Here is a 13,952-nt window from a genome sequence, read left to right on the forward strand (position 1 = left end):
TCTCCTCCTGCCTTAATCCAAAAGGCACTTCCAGTACAGGACATAACATAGAGAGAAACATCTGTGGTATCTTCACAAGACGAAATAAAAATGTAAACAACGAACTTAAAAAATCTGCATCCAATGAAATATTTATTTTACTGTAATTTCCATGCACCTGACTACCAGCCACACAAAACACTAGGACTCAGTTAAGATATTTTAACATTTCTAAAATGTCAGAGTCCAAAAGCAATAATGAAAGCCCTGAAGCTGAATGCCTCCAAGAAACATTATGTTGGAGGTCTGCTGAACTGTTAGTTATTTTAGATACAGCCCCTCACAAAGATTTCCATTCTTATTCATTGAGATCCTTAAAACAGCTGAGAAGGGATGGCTTTTGTTTCATTTTGTGGAAAAAGTGAAGTAAATTTATCCATCTCCTAACAGCTCTTTTGCAAACAGTTCTTCAGAGCTCTTTTGGACATATTCATATGCCCCTGCTAATAACGAATCCAAAACTTTTATAAACTTTTGTCTCAAAATCACTTAAATATTGTAATGGATTTAGTTTAATACTGCAAAATGTAATGTCACCTCTCACTTTGGCATCTTTGAAGTGAAATGGGTTCCGCTCAGTTCCACTAAGGTTTTAAAACAAAATAAATAACAAGCTTCACTTTGAGTTATTACTACATATGCCCTCTTTACAAACTAAATATTGGGGTTTTTTTTGTAAAGAGGGTATATGTAGCAATAAGAAATTAAGACCATATTAAACCCCTTATTTGTCCCACATAATTGCAAACATTATCTGATTAATTCAAGATGACCTTTCACAACTGGGTATAACACATCTGCAAAGGCAGGTGGACTTTCTCATCAGAAGAGAGGACAGTTGACCCAATGAGTCCTGCCAGGAGGCAAAGGAACAAGGAATTCACCTCTGAGGAACATGCAACTGTCTCAGCACAGTCCTAGACAGAAGACTGGAAGGGGCCTAGAAAGAGGGAAGAAATGCATGGAGTCTTCTTGGAGAACGTGACTTAGAGATGAAACTGTGCTGCCAAGGAGGAGAGACTGGGTGCTCCCCTTCATTACAACAGCAAATATTTAGGAAGATCTCCAAGCAAGGGTTTAAGTGCTCTTCCTGTTAGTTGTGGACAAATGGCCCAATAATTCACCTCAGCCTCAAAGCAAAACTTGAGCTTGACTGGAAATATGTATTAAGAATGACCAAAATGTTCATTATGCTATTGAACATAAATTCCAGGTTTCTTTCCTACTTCAGTCTTTAATTCTGCTAATGCTGGAGCTCAACCTGCATGTCTGAAAACACACAACAACATAACACAGTAATTTTTATGCCCCTAACAAAATACATGCAGATGGAAAGAACAACTTTAGAAGACACCTTTGTAAAGTGAACTTATTTCCTATCATCTTAAGTATCCTGTGCTCAAAACTGGTGTCACAATTAGCCTTAAGAAGGCATTAAAGATGTTTATTCATCCTCTTTACCAGCTCATTGGGGAAAAAATATCCATCCCTCCAAGGAAGGATGATCTTGTAGCTACAGAAAATGAGGCTTGACTACTACTACTTCAAGTAGATTATCCATGAAGTCACACAAAAATGCACTTAAACCCTGTACCTTAGCAGCCTGAGTTGTTAAACGGAAATGCTAACATATGGTTTGAGCAGAAGGCTAGCCTAGGTGACTTCCTGAGGTCCCTCCTGACCTACATGTTCTTGTGATCCTATTTGCTTTGAGACACAGGATGAATGAGAAGAGCACTCAGACATTACAAGGTTGATTACTAGTGAAAATCTCAAATAAGTACCCTAACATTTTCAAGATTGTAATACATAGCTTTTTACTACATACATACAGGGGGAATCCTGTAAAAATGCTCATGGACTCAGTGCAAGTGACATCTATGACAGCCAGAGAAATACATCAAGTGATCCTGTTCTGGATTACGTGGTAGAACCTGCTAGTTATGTTGGTTTTCAGAAAGCCAACAACCTGAAAAACTAAACATCTGTTTTGACTACAAATTTTTTAAGTAGCATCATAAACTTGAAAGGCCTTTTACTGAATTACATGCAAGTAAATTTACCAGGTAGATTAAGCAGAAATCTTTACAGACAGACTGATGCTAACATGAACAAGAAAAAGAAAAAGTACTTGTCATCTTGCAACACAGAATACCCAATGAGTATAACGTGTCTGCAAGTATGACAGTAAAAAATTTGAAAAATAAATTGCTAGCAGGTAAGATGATTTTGTATCTAATTTAGAAGATTACTTCTCAGGGTGAAGCTGAGTCAACAATCTCTTCTTAAGACTCATTCTTTTCTCCAAGTACCTCAGCTGCAGCACATTCTAAAAGCAAAACCAATGCAAAAGCAATAACAAGTCCTACTCTACAGATGCTCTCATTTTTAGCTACTGGTGTTTTTCATTTCCTGGCAGATCTCTCAAATAGGAAGGTTGTGATGGACTTTGGACTGCCTGGGCACAAACACTAGCCTTAGCAGCTCATAGTGCTGTTTACCAAACTTGTATCTCATGTCCCATTAAAAAATGGCAGGGAGGAAAATGGAATAAAGCTTAAAACAAAACACAACAAAAGATCAAACTCACCTTGCTGGAGGCACATCAATATTTGAAGAAACAACCTTGCGCTTCTGTTCCAGAAGACAAACAGAACGAGTGTTTTCCTTTTCATGCTCATGAGCTCTGTTAAGTTTTTTGGTCTCTGCTGTTTTTAAATCTTCCTCCTTTGTGGTGAACAGGAGAAATTGTTGGTCTGGCAGTTTTCGACTGATGTCACTTTTTACATCCTCCTGTTGAAATGCATGGAAGGTCATTTCACGCTTGATGTTGGCTGCCTGAAAAATTGAAAGCAATTATTAAATTTTCCTTTAATTCACCTAAAATGGGAAACAACCCACTACCCACAGGCATTTGCTTCTAATTAATTATTTGAATTAGTGAATACCATTTCTTTGTCCTTCATAAAATCTGAAACTGCCATTGATTTCTCCAAAATGACTATTGTCAGGAAAATAAGCAATTTTTGTCCATTTGATAAAGCTATCAACCTCTTTATGTTAAATCAAAAAGGTATTTGAATAAGAATGTCAGAAACCAGATTATAAACAACATATCTTTAATGCACACACATCTGTGCAGCATAGCTATGCAAAAGAAATCCTAGCTGTCTTCCTCCTAAAATGGCAGGAAAAAGAAGTCACAATTTTTCCAGATTAAACATAACCAAAAAATTAAAGCGCTTCCTACAGCCACATACTGGATTTTTTAAAAGCTGTATTTGTAAATGAAGGTTTTTCCAGGAGCAGAAAATAATTTGGTATGATCCAACTGATCTGCCAGAAGGCAAAGGGGAGCAAGTGATGGCAGCAGGATCTCTGTGAGGAGCCATCACAGGGCAGGAGCAACGCCAGGTTGTCTCTTTGCCAGCACTTCCCAGATCTTCTGGTCTGCCACTTCCCACAACCAAAGACTTCCCAAGCAAACAGGTGCCTTAGGAAATACACTCCCACTCTGGAATACAATGTGCTGGTGTTTATAAAGCAAACTATTGCAGGGTTGCAGGGAAGACCCTGAAAACTCATCAGAACCAAGCCACTCCACCTTCCCAGCAAGTAAAACAAAGCACAGGATCGAGATTTTCCTGTGAAATCCATTCCTTGGACAGCTACACTTCCATAGTTTCACAGAGGCACACCTATCTGTGAGGTGACCCCTCCAACCAACACAAGCAACCAAGCAAAATATGGCCCAACAAAGTGGAAGCTTCTCCTGCCTCCAGCAGAGGTACTTCCACACCACATGCACTTGCTCAGAGAAATCCAGGTGCCTTCTAGAGCTGGCAAATTGGATTTTAAAAGATTTGTAAATTATTGCTGATCTTCACATTGGAGATATCCAAGCTGTATTGTCCTCAGATAGTAACAGCACTAATAAACTGAAATTCCTATGTCAACTCTTCCAACTTATTCCTCCTTTTCATCATCCAAAAAATTAATCCATGTATTTGTGTATATATTAATGTAGTAAAATATATTCCTCTCTCCAGAGATCTCTATAGATTTCAAACCTTGCCAGTTACAAAAATGGTGCAAGCAATTTTAAGTTCACAGGAAAGATACTTGCCACAGTAATTTTGCTGTATTCTGTAAAGTGTATCACATCATTAATGCATAACTATTTAGGACTGATGATTTAATTGTTTCTAGTGCTTCCACTGAGGGGCTTCAAGAACAAAACAAGAGTTATTATTCTATGAACGTAAACAGTAGAAAGAATTAGACACTTTACACTTCTTCACACACAAACAGATGACACATTACCAAGAAAATCTGCCTGGAAGACAAAACAGTCAGCATGTGATCACACAGAATTAGGAGAAGACATATAAACAACACAAATTGAATTCTGATTTAATGATTTTTTAAAAAAAAACTTAGATTTACAATTAGCCTTTTTCTGAGTGCCTGAGAATCACTGAAATGCTGAGTTGCATTCAATTTTCAATAAAACTGACTTATAAGTAATGCACTGAAGTAACAAAAAAGCCAGAAAATACCCAAGATCCAATATCCTTCCCCTAGAAATTATGTAACACCAAACAAGGGTTTACATAAGATTTGATTTCCATCCCCTCCACTGCTGCATGGTTTTCTCTTGCCTGACCACAGCTCCCTTCCTCCCGGGCCAGGATTTCCACCCCACCTGCTGCAGAGGAGAGTTCTGTGCGGGGCAGGAGCAGCTCCCCTGCTGGGCATGGCAGAGGTGCCACAGGCACTGGGCAGCACCAGCAGCTGCCTCCTCACCCTCCACAACCCTTAGTGTGGGCTGAGAGCATGGGGAGGGACAGCCTCCCTCATTTCCTACTCTCCAATGCCTGACTGAACTCAGTTTTCATCAGGATGGTTTTAATGAATCTTTTAATGGACTAAGTGCATGACTGTACCAAAGAAAAAAAAGGTATTTTTGTCTTCTATTTATGAAATTTTAGGATTTTACTCAGTTTCAGCAAATATAATGTGCCATACATTGCTGAGTTTTCTTTACAGATCTAAGTAGTGACAACAGAAGGTTGCAGGCTCAGACTACAGCTGTAATATAAAGCCAAAACCAAAAATAGCAGAATACTTTAACTGTGATACCAGATAATCTATTCTTATATATCAAATTTATCCACATCCAGTTCAAACACATTTCATACGTCAATATGCCACAATTAACAGTCAGTCCCATGCATGCATATGGAAGTGAGGAAAGACAAAAATCACAGAGCAAATGCTCAGGTTGCAGAAGCAGCTCAGGTTCTTCAGCCAATGGCCAGAAAAAGCAGAAGACCAAATCCAATGCTTAGACTGATTCTCTTCCCCACCTTCATTTTTCAACAGATGCTTGGAAATACTAACTTCTTTCTAAACTTTCCCTTGAGAGTGACTGCATGTAAAGAATATTTTCTGCTTTAGAAGTAGGTGATCATGAAAGAAAGCCAAGAGTTTTCCTGAGTGGGCTTTTTCCAGTAGCTTTCTCCTACTCCACATGCAGTTTTTCTATTTTATTTCATCCATGTCTCTGGAAGCCACTTCCCCTTGAGACAGCTGCCCTGTCTGGAGGTGTATGGTGTCTTTTGCTGGAAATCCAACCACCTACACAAGGAGCCATTGATGTGAGGAGTGCTGAGGATCACAGTCATCTGAATAATCAGACTCCTCACTTCCTGGCAAACACTGATTAATGACCAGGACACCTCTGACCTCAAGCTCTGCTTTACCAGAACTCATAGTTCAGAGATAGCACAGATAATTTCCAAAATATCTTTCCAGATAGTTAACTGTTCTGTCATATTTTATCAATAACTTTATTTTTTTTCATAGATCCTTAATATTCTTTTACCCACTTGAGTCTTGGGATGATCCCTCAAGTCTAGAATGTTTCAGCAAAAATTCTGTGGAAGATCTAGTCAAACCTATCTAGTAGGCCTGTCTCACAGAAAGAGAGAACCTAAGACTTTGACACCATTTTATTTCAGCTAACTTCCAATACTTCACATTTCTCCATCCTTTGCTGTTCTCAAATCCCATTATTCCCAAATGGTTCAGCTTTTCTTGTCCTCCAAATTTGCCATCTTATTGCCTCCAGTATCAACTACTGGTAAAATTTCTGTCCTTTTCATGCACTTGATGAATTATCACTCACACAAGCCACTTGATAATAGGCTGTTTTTCTATGCAATTCACTGTGTATTTTCACCCTTAAGCCATTAGCAACCTTCAGCTTACTTTCAAGAGAGTTCTTTACAACCTGGCCTCAGGCAACCACATCACTTGGAAGTTCAGTCACAGAAACAGGAGCTATAACCCCCCTGTAAATTAAATACACTAGTTTTGTTTCTCTCTGCAGTTACCTCCACCTGCCTTTGTCAATTTCCCCCCACCATCACCGCTGGGCAAAGGAGACTTTTGTTACCGTGCTCCTTGGAAACAACCATATTAGCCAAGCCTTCCCCACTGGAGTTCAAGCATGGGGCAGGGGCAGAGCTCAGGTCTGATGTGGCATTACTCCTTCAGTAATCATCCTGCAAAAACTGAAAACTATTTCGTGCTTTGGTTTCTAAGTAAAAACTTTATTAAGAAAGCCTTTCAATTTCTGTTTCAAGTTGTCAAGACAATCATATATATTTAGATTGAGGGTTTTACTTTTAAGTTAAGAGTTTTACTTTAAAGCTTGATTCATTACTATTAAACGACAAAGTTTAATAATCCATGTGACAGCTAAATTATTAGCACAGTTACTATTTTCAGCAATATATTAATAATTTTTCATTGCAAAACCTATTTTAACCTGCCTATAGAAAGTTTTATGCGGTGGTATTTTGTCATAACCAAATTGCTGGTCCTGAACTCCACATCAAGGCCATGTGTTGCAATGTAAGTCCTGTCCAAAATGAGCACACTTAACACTGACACAAAGTGAGGGATTTAGAGAAGTATTTCACTATTCCTTACAAATGATGAGCAGGCTGCATTTTTCAGTAGTTTAGGCTTTAACTTATTTGCAGTCAATTTTTGCCCTACCCAAGAGCACATCCTTATAAGACGCTGACATTGCAGTTAAACTTCAGTCTCCTCCAATTTCAGTTAAATTTCAGCTTGCATTTTACCTTGAACAGCAAAAAATTATTGATCAAAAAGACAACTCAGGCACTGAATTGCCTATTTAAAGGATCAGCAAACACAAGTAGACCTATCACATTTATATGGAAACACAGAGACTCAGACTTGACAGATTGTGTCACTCCTTGAGTATAACCTGACTGGACTTTATCATCTTCCCTTACTTATGGTACACTGCTGATTCAAAACTGGGGTTATTTATTTACAAATAGCTCACTAGCATTTAACAGGCATTAAGATATCTGTGTTTCCTATACAATGGAAGGCACTGAATTCCCAAGAATATTAGCATTGTGACCCAACTGTATGGAAATATATCTTCAAATGTGAAAACTGACTCCTACCCATATTCTTTCAAATTTCCTATTTTTTTGGTGCAGAACCTGTGGATTCAAGTGGGCACAGCAGGAATAGAAACATAATTTTTAAGAGGCTTTGTAACAGACTACACAGACAGATGGAAACACAACAAATCATTGAAAGAATTGCCACACCACATACCACGCCTACTTTGCTGACAGTTTTATAAACATCTCAAGGGCTGATTTCCACATGGCAGCTGCCCAGCCCAAGAGAGCACTGCCTCCCACCCCTGTGATTCGATGAAGCACCTTCCATGAAGCTACACCAATTTACATCAGATGAAGAAGATCCTATCACTGCATCTGCCTGCCAAGAACAGGCCTGCAACCACAACCTGGCAGAGAGAGGCTTCAGCTCCCTGCCAGGCAGCACAGCAGTGAGAGCCCAGCATGCTCCCTTAACCTTCTGGGGGGCACTGGCTAACTTCTGTTTCTCCTCATAATGTCTGCTGGGATCTGGAAGGACTAAGACACATGAGAAAGCTGAGCATGTCCCTTCCACACACACTTTGAATCCTAGAGGACTGGGTAAAGTAAATAATCTTCCAACTGTGGCATATTTTGAGCCATTATGTTTTGTTCATACAGATAACAAAGCTAATTTTACAATAAAAGCAAAGAAGTACCTCTAAAGTACAATAAAACTATTTTACAAGGCAAGTATCTGTAGAAAAGCTGACTGCATCCAAAGCTCCCTATAAACAAATACACTAGCAGAAATACATTTTGGGAATCTAGTTCAGAATAATCTCACCATTTCTTAATAATCCTGAGCCGTTGCCATGTGTCCATTTTTGTACAAACTTCTTTTTCTCCCTCAGCCCATAAAGCTGTATTTCCTTTGCCTCACCTACCACCACTCTAACTGGATTCAACTCCAGTATCACTTCATTCCAAAAAGAACAAGATCCCTCACAAGCCACACCAGGCTGTTTTCCAGAGTGGGGGAGGCAGGGTGGAGGGGTGGTGGTATGTGTGTGGGGGTGTAACATGCTAATTAATAAACACATATGAAAAAAACCCCACCCCACCAGCAAACACCCAACTCACTGATCCAATTCTGGCTATTTGCATTGTCAACAGATAAATAATTTTAACAGTGAGTCCTAGGCCTATGCACAATACTGACACTGCATAGCTGACAAAGAAGACACGGTTTTGAATGTGGATTTTTGATTTCCATCGGATTTATGATGTAATCAGCTGATCTAATTCCATCAAAAAACTCTTTAGATTAAACACCAATTAAAAAAACACCAGATTAGACAGATCAGCTATGAGATGGCTTAGCACCAGCCAACCTGCTGTATAACTCTGCTGCTTTTCATAAACAATTTTTTGATTCTGGCTTTGTGACCACCTCTTTCCATTTTCTGAAATAGATGTAATCATCCTAAGTGTTTGGGACTGCTAATAAACCTCCAAGCTGATAAGAAAACAAAAGTTCCAGGGTTTTTTTTTTTTATTAAACAAGGCTTTAGCAACATTTTTGATCCATTACAGAACAAACAGACAGCTCAATGGGGAAGTGAAAGAAGGAATCAATATATTTCAGCTTAGCATGTTAATGGGAAACAAGAATGAGATGTGTATATGTAACATGACATACATTTAAAATGTTCAGCCAAAACAAGAGCTCAATAACTGCAAGGCCCTTTTCAGGCCAGCCTGAACAGCCAGGCAATGCTCTAGGGACAGGGATAAGCCACTTTTCTCAACAAGAAAGAAATCAGGAATAAAGTTCACAACAGAACAAAACAAACAAAAATGAAAAACACCAAACTTGCTACCAAAATTAAATGCAAGTAAAAAATATTTAAATTAAATATCTAGAAGGACAAAGATTTTGATTCACTCATATTGCTTCATACAATATTTCCAGTTCAGGTTCCTGTAACAGAGGGAGGTTTTTACGTTAAAAAGCTCTAATTTTTGACATTCAAAAACAGTGTCCTCAGTGGAAGGAAAGAATGCATCAAATTTCCATTTTGCCAGAAATCTCTATTCATACTGGAACACAAAGAGATAAGACAGATTCGCGTAATGATGCTTGGAAATAATCTGCCCTGAATTTCAATGTATTATTACATTTTTGAGTATACTTTGCATTTAATTACTCGCTTCACCAGCAGTTGCTCATTACATATAAATCATGTAGATCTAATCACTCTAAGCATTTATAAACTGTTGGTCTCTAACAATATAGAACTTAATGCATCTTAAGGTCACTGTAAGTGTTCTTTACAATATACATTACACATCAATATACAGTAAAGTACTATTCATCTTCAATCAGGCTAGGACAAAATCCCTATCTTCATTTGACCAAACATAGAAAACCATCCATAGAATATATTTTCTATGTATTAAAACACATCTCGAAGCATGCTAAGTTGCATGGATTCACAACAGAGTGTTATGCAGCAGGAACTGGAGTCAGCAAGAAGTTTCTACCCTCCCATATCCTCACGTGTATGTCAGCACTTACCTGGCTAAACATAACTCTTCTGCAAAACCCACATATCCCAGCACCAGTTTCAGGTGTTTCTGAGTTATAGAGAATCTACCCAGATGAATGACAGAAACTTTCACTCCCACACTTGAAATCCAGTACCTAGCCAGGTACTTGTTGTACCCCAAATAAAACCACCAACAACTTCAGACCTCTGAAATACTGCACTAACTGTCACAGGAAGCATAAATGTTACTAAAACTGGACAGAAAGGTCTCACTAAGATTACAAGGGGAGACAGCAAGGAACACAGGGAATTCATGGTCCTTCCCATACACCATTTTCAGGTCTGAACAAAAACAATTCAGAGATATTTGTGCCTTTTTCTCTCCACCACATCAACAAATGACTGAAGATGTGGAAGTGTGGAAGCTTTCTTCCCCATCCCATATGCAGGCATAGTAAGTTCCTCACAGAAAAGTACAGGACATAACTTCCAACATTATCAGGCACCAATCAGTAACTGTTACCAAAATTTACTACTAATTACTGAAAGTATGCATCCTCAAAATTTGCTTGCAATGTTTAAGTCTCAAAGAAATAACTGTGTTCTGTGTCCTGGCTGTGCTGTGCAATGACCACTCTGCAAACCCAAGTACCTGGCTTCCAAATGGACACTGGCCCCAGGCTTGGCGTCAGTGGCAGGATCTCAGCAGAGCTATTTCAGCCCTGTTTTCCTTTTCCTAAATAAAACAAGGGCCTGAGAAACACACTGCCTCTAAACAGCTAAAAATATACACGGTACCTTGGAAAACTTTAAGCAGGAGGAAAGTAGAGGGCCATAGTTGCAAAAAACAGGTTAATTTTTATTTAGGAATTCTGTTGCTTCAATCTTTGCCAAGCAGGCTCACCACTGAGTGCTTGGTACTCTACCACACTTTCAGCAGGACTTGCAGGCCACGAATGGGCAGTCATAATTGCCTTCCCAATTACTGGTTGCACAGAAAGTGAATTTAAAATTAACTAAACCAATTATCACATTTTTTTTCTCACAAGGACCTACGTGCCTGGCCCTGCAAGTGGGAAGGAAGGGTTCCTGCCAGGCACCAGGTTTCCCTCACCTCTCCTGCTGTGAAAGCAGAGTAAGCAATGCTCAATGCCACCAGAGCAACCTGTGGCCACACAGAGAACAGATGAGGGCCTGGAAATGTGTGCCCTGGGCTGGTCAAGAAAAACAGGAAAAAAGAGGAGGATACACTTGGGTCTTGCTGGTCACCTCTGGGGAAGCTTATAAAACCCTGGAATAGGAGAAAAAAACCCAAGCATGCTAATGTGTGGTAGCAGGGAAGTTCAGATAAAGCTTTTCTGTTCTTATTTCTGTTGCATTACTACATGTACTTACAGGCTGCAAGTAGTGAGCAACATCAAACCAGGTGTTCCCACTGCACCAGCTGAAGTTCTGAAGCCTCATGTCAGGGTATTTTTTATAGTATGCCAACGAGTATCTATGAAATGGTGATTTTACTTATAAGAGATGCAAAAAGGGTCCTAGAACTCAGCGGTAAAGTACCTACTGTCTTTCCTGCTCCTGGTTTTTCTGTCTACATTAAAAAGTTGTACACAACAGCCTATGCAGCTTAATACAACCATGCGTATGGACTGTCCTACTCATATATAAATATGGCCTTTACTAGCTGAATTTCATGTGCAAATGAAATATCTTTTAACTATTTCAAGACCATTGCTGAAGATGTACAAGACACTCCACCTGCTTCTCTCTTCATCTGCTGGTGGGATCAATAAGGATGGCAGCAGCTCAAAGAAGTACTACATACTTCTATAATCTCATTCATGATCAAGTAAGTAAGAGCTCACAAAAATCAAACTGTAGAGGCAGTGGGGAACTCCCCACACTTAGCAGTATGTTTTGGAAATACTGCCTCACTGGTCCTCAGCAAAAAACCCCTTGATTAGTAAAGCCCTCCTCCTCTTGACTGGACAGTAGGATATTTTTAGTGAAAACCAGGTTTGCTTTATTTTCAAGATCTCTTGCAATTAAGATACAGAGGTGTGAGATTTCTGGAGTCAAAAGTTATTGTCTGACTTTGAAAGCAGCCAGCTAAGATGAGATACTGCAGATCTTAGATCACTTAAAAGGCTATGGAAATGCAATCCATTTGCCTTTACATCCTGGAACTTTGCTCTTTTTTATTTGTTTATTTAAATTATAGCATTTCAGTGAAATAAAACCAAGGGAGTTCACAGATGTATGCAACTGTTTTAACTTCCAAATGAAATAGGTGCTGTGAATGAAAGGGCCAACGCTGATCCCTGATGCTGAAAGCCTGGAGGAGATATTACAAGACAAAAAATAAGCAGAAGTCCTGATCTCCTCTTAACAGATCTTGAGCCTGGAAGTACAAAGCACCATCCCTCAGCAGAGTAGAACAAGCAAGAAGCACTGCTCCAGTAGAAGATTCTCCCAAGTCTGGGTTCAGCTCAAGACAAAATCATGTAGCAGTTTTTCTGTTCAGATTAGGAGAGGTGCCAAAAAAATGAGTTTATTTTTGTGTCTGACTACACAATAAACAGTATCACAGAGTTACAACTCATTACCCCTGGAAGCAACAAAATAACACCAGTAAAAACATGCAGAGGCGAAAGGCCACCTTCTCCAGCTGCTCCAGAAAGCAGCCTCTACCATCCCTCTACAGGGATGCAATAATATCTCATGGGAGAAAAGCCTTCACCAAGAACCTGAAGGACCATCAGGCCCAAAGTAAAGCAGAGCCCAACTGCCACATGGCTTCTGTCTTCTAACGGATGAAGGCTTGCTCCATTTCTAACCTTCCCTTTCCTCCCTATGCCTGTCCTAGCTGTGATATCCCATCTTTTCCCCTGCACTACCAAGATGCTTGGCAAGCTCTTCCTTGATCCACTATAACTGAAGGACACCACAGAGTCTGCAGAGGCTGCTGCACGTGTTTTCCACTGTTTCAGTAACCCGCAAAAGCACACAATGAATTCTGGCACAACCACAAAGCTGCCTGAGTAACTGGCAGCTGGAGGAAAGGAATACTTTACCCTTTTTGGAACTGATGAAACATAAACTCCACAAACTCCAGTTTGTGGCACAAAGTGCACTATGCTACCCATGTTGTTGCTCCAGCAGATGGACTTACCAGCATGGAGAAAGAAACACCTGCAAGACCAAGCACTTCTCTCCTGCTCTGAAAAAGTAGGGACAATTGTCTCAAACAGTGTTGGTCACACAAATTGAAGCAAAATATCACTGTAAATCCTTAGCAACCACCAAGTCATCCTTATTCATTTCACTTCTTCTTCTGTACAGCTCTGTAAACCAGATGTGAAAGGCTGTCCATGGCCTGATGGATCACCACTGACCTGGACCTACCTAAAGGCAGCAAGGGCTGCATTACAGTGTTCTTTTTAAAGTATGTTAAAGTAGAAAAATCTGATATTTCCTCTGGAGGTACTCACATTCCTCATCACTGCATTATAGAAAGAAAACTTGTTGAGAAATATGAGGTAAAAAGCATTTTGGATCCAATAAGAGTTTTTTTATACCATTTTAAAGAGATAAGCATACATACATAATAGATCAGGCTGGCTCAAATGCTTATCTTGCCAGCTTTACAAAGTCCAGTTTATAGAAGGTGATTGTACAATTTGCTCTCTATGTCAGTATGATGTAGGCATCAGTCACCTTATCTGCTGAAGCACAAAATAAAATTTAAGTAACCATCCAATCTTGACTGCTTGTTTTAGCAGCACCTATCTAAAGTTCAAATAATCTTTTATCCACCATGTAAAAAAATGCATGAAAGATGGTAAAACACTGAGCTATATAATTTCATACATCAGTGTCTGATCACTGAGGCATTTTACCTTCCCTCCGAATCTGTGTGTAG

The 13,952-nt window shown here is 39.4% G+C and overlaps 1 protein-coding gene across 2 annotated transcripts in view; it reads right to left on the reverse strand.

Annotated features, from left to right (window-relative positions):
• The window catches only part of ZNF704 (zinc finger protein 704), an 86,640-nt gene that overhangs the window by 64,954 nt on the left and 7,734 nt on the right, over window positions 1-13,952 (reverse strand). For both annotated transcript variants that reach the window (XM_063170807.1, XM_063170816.1), the window contains exon 2: window positions 2,630-2,877. In XM_063170807.1, the coding sequence (XP_063026877.1) occupies window positions 2,630-2,856 (227 nt within the window). In that variant the 5' untranslated portion in view covers window positions 2,857-2,877. The remainder of the gene's footprint in view (window positions 1-2,629; window positions 2,878-13,952) is intronic.

Source organism: Melospiza melodia, chromosome 1, assembly GCF_035770615.1.
Source record: "Melospiza melodia melodia isolate bMelMel2 chromosome 1, bMelMel2.pri, whole genome shotgun sequence".
In the NCBI taxonomy this organism is placed as follows: Eukaryota; Metazoa; Chordata; class Aves; order Passeriformes; family Passerellidae; genus Melospiza; species Melospiza melodia.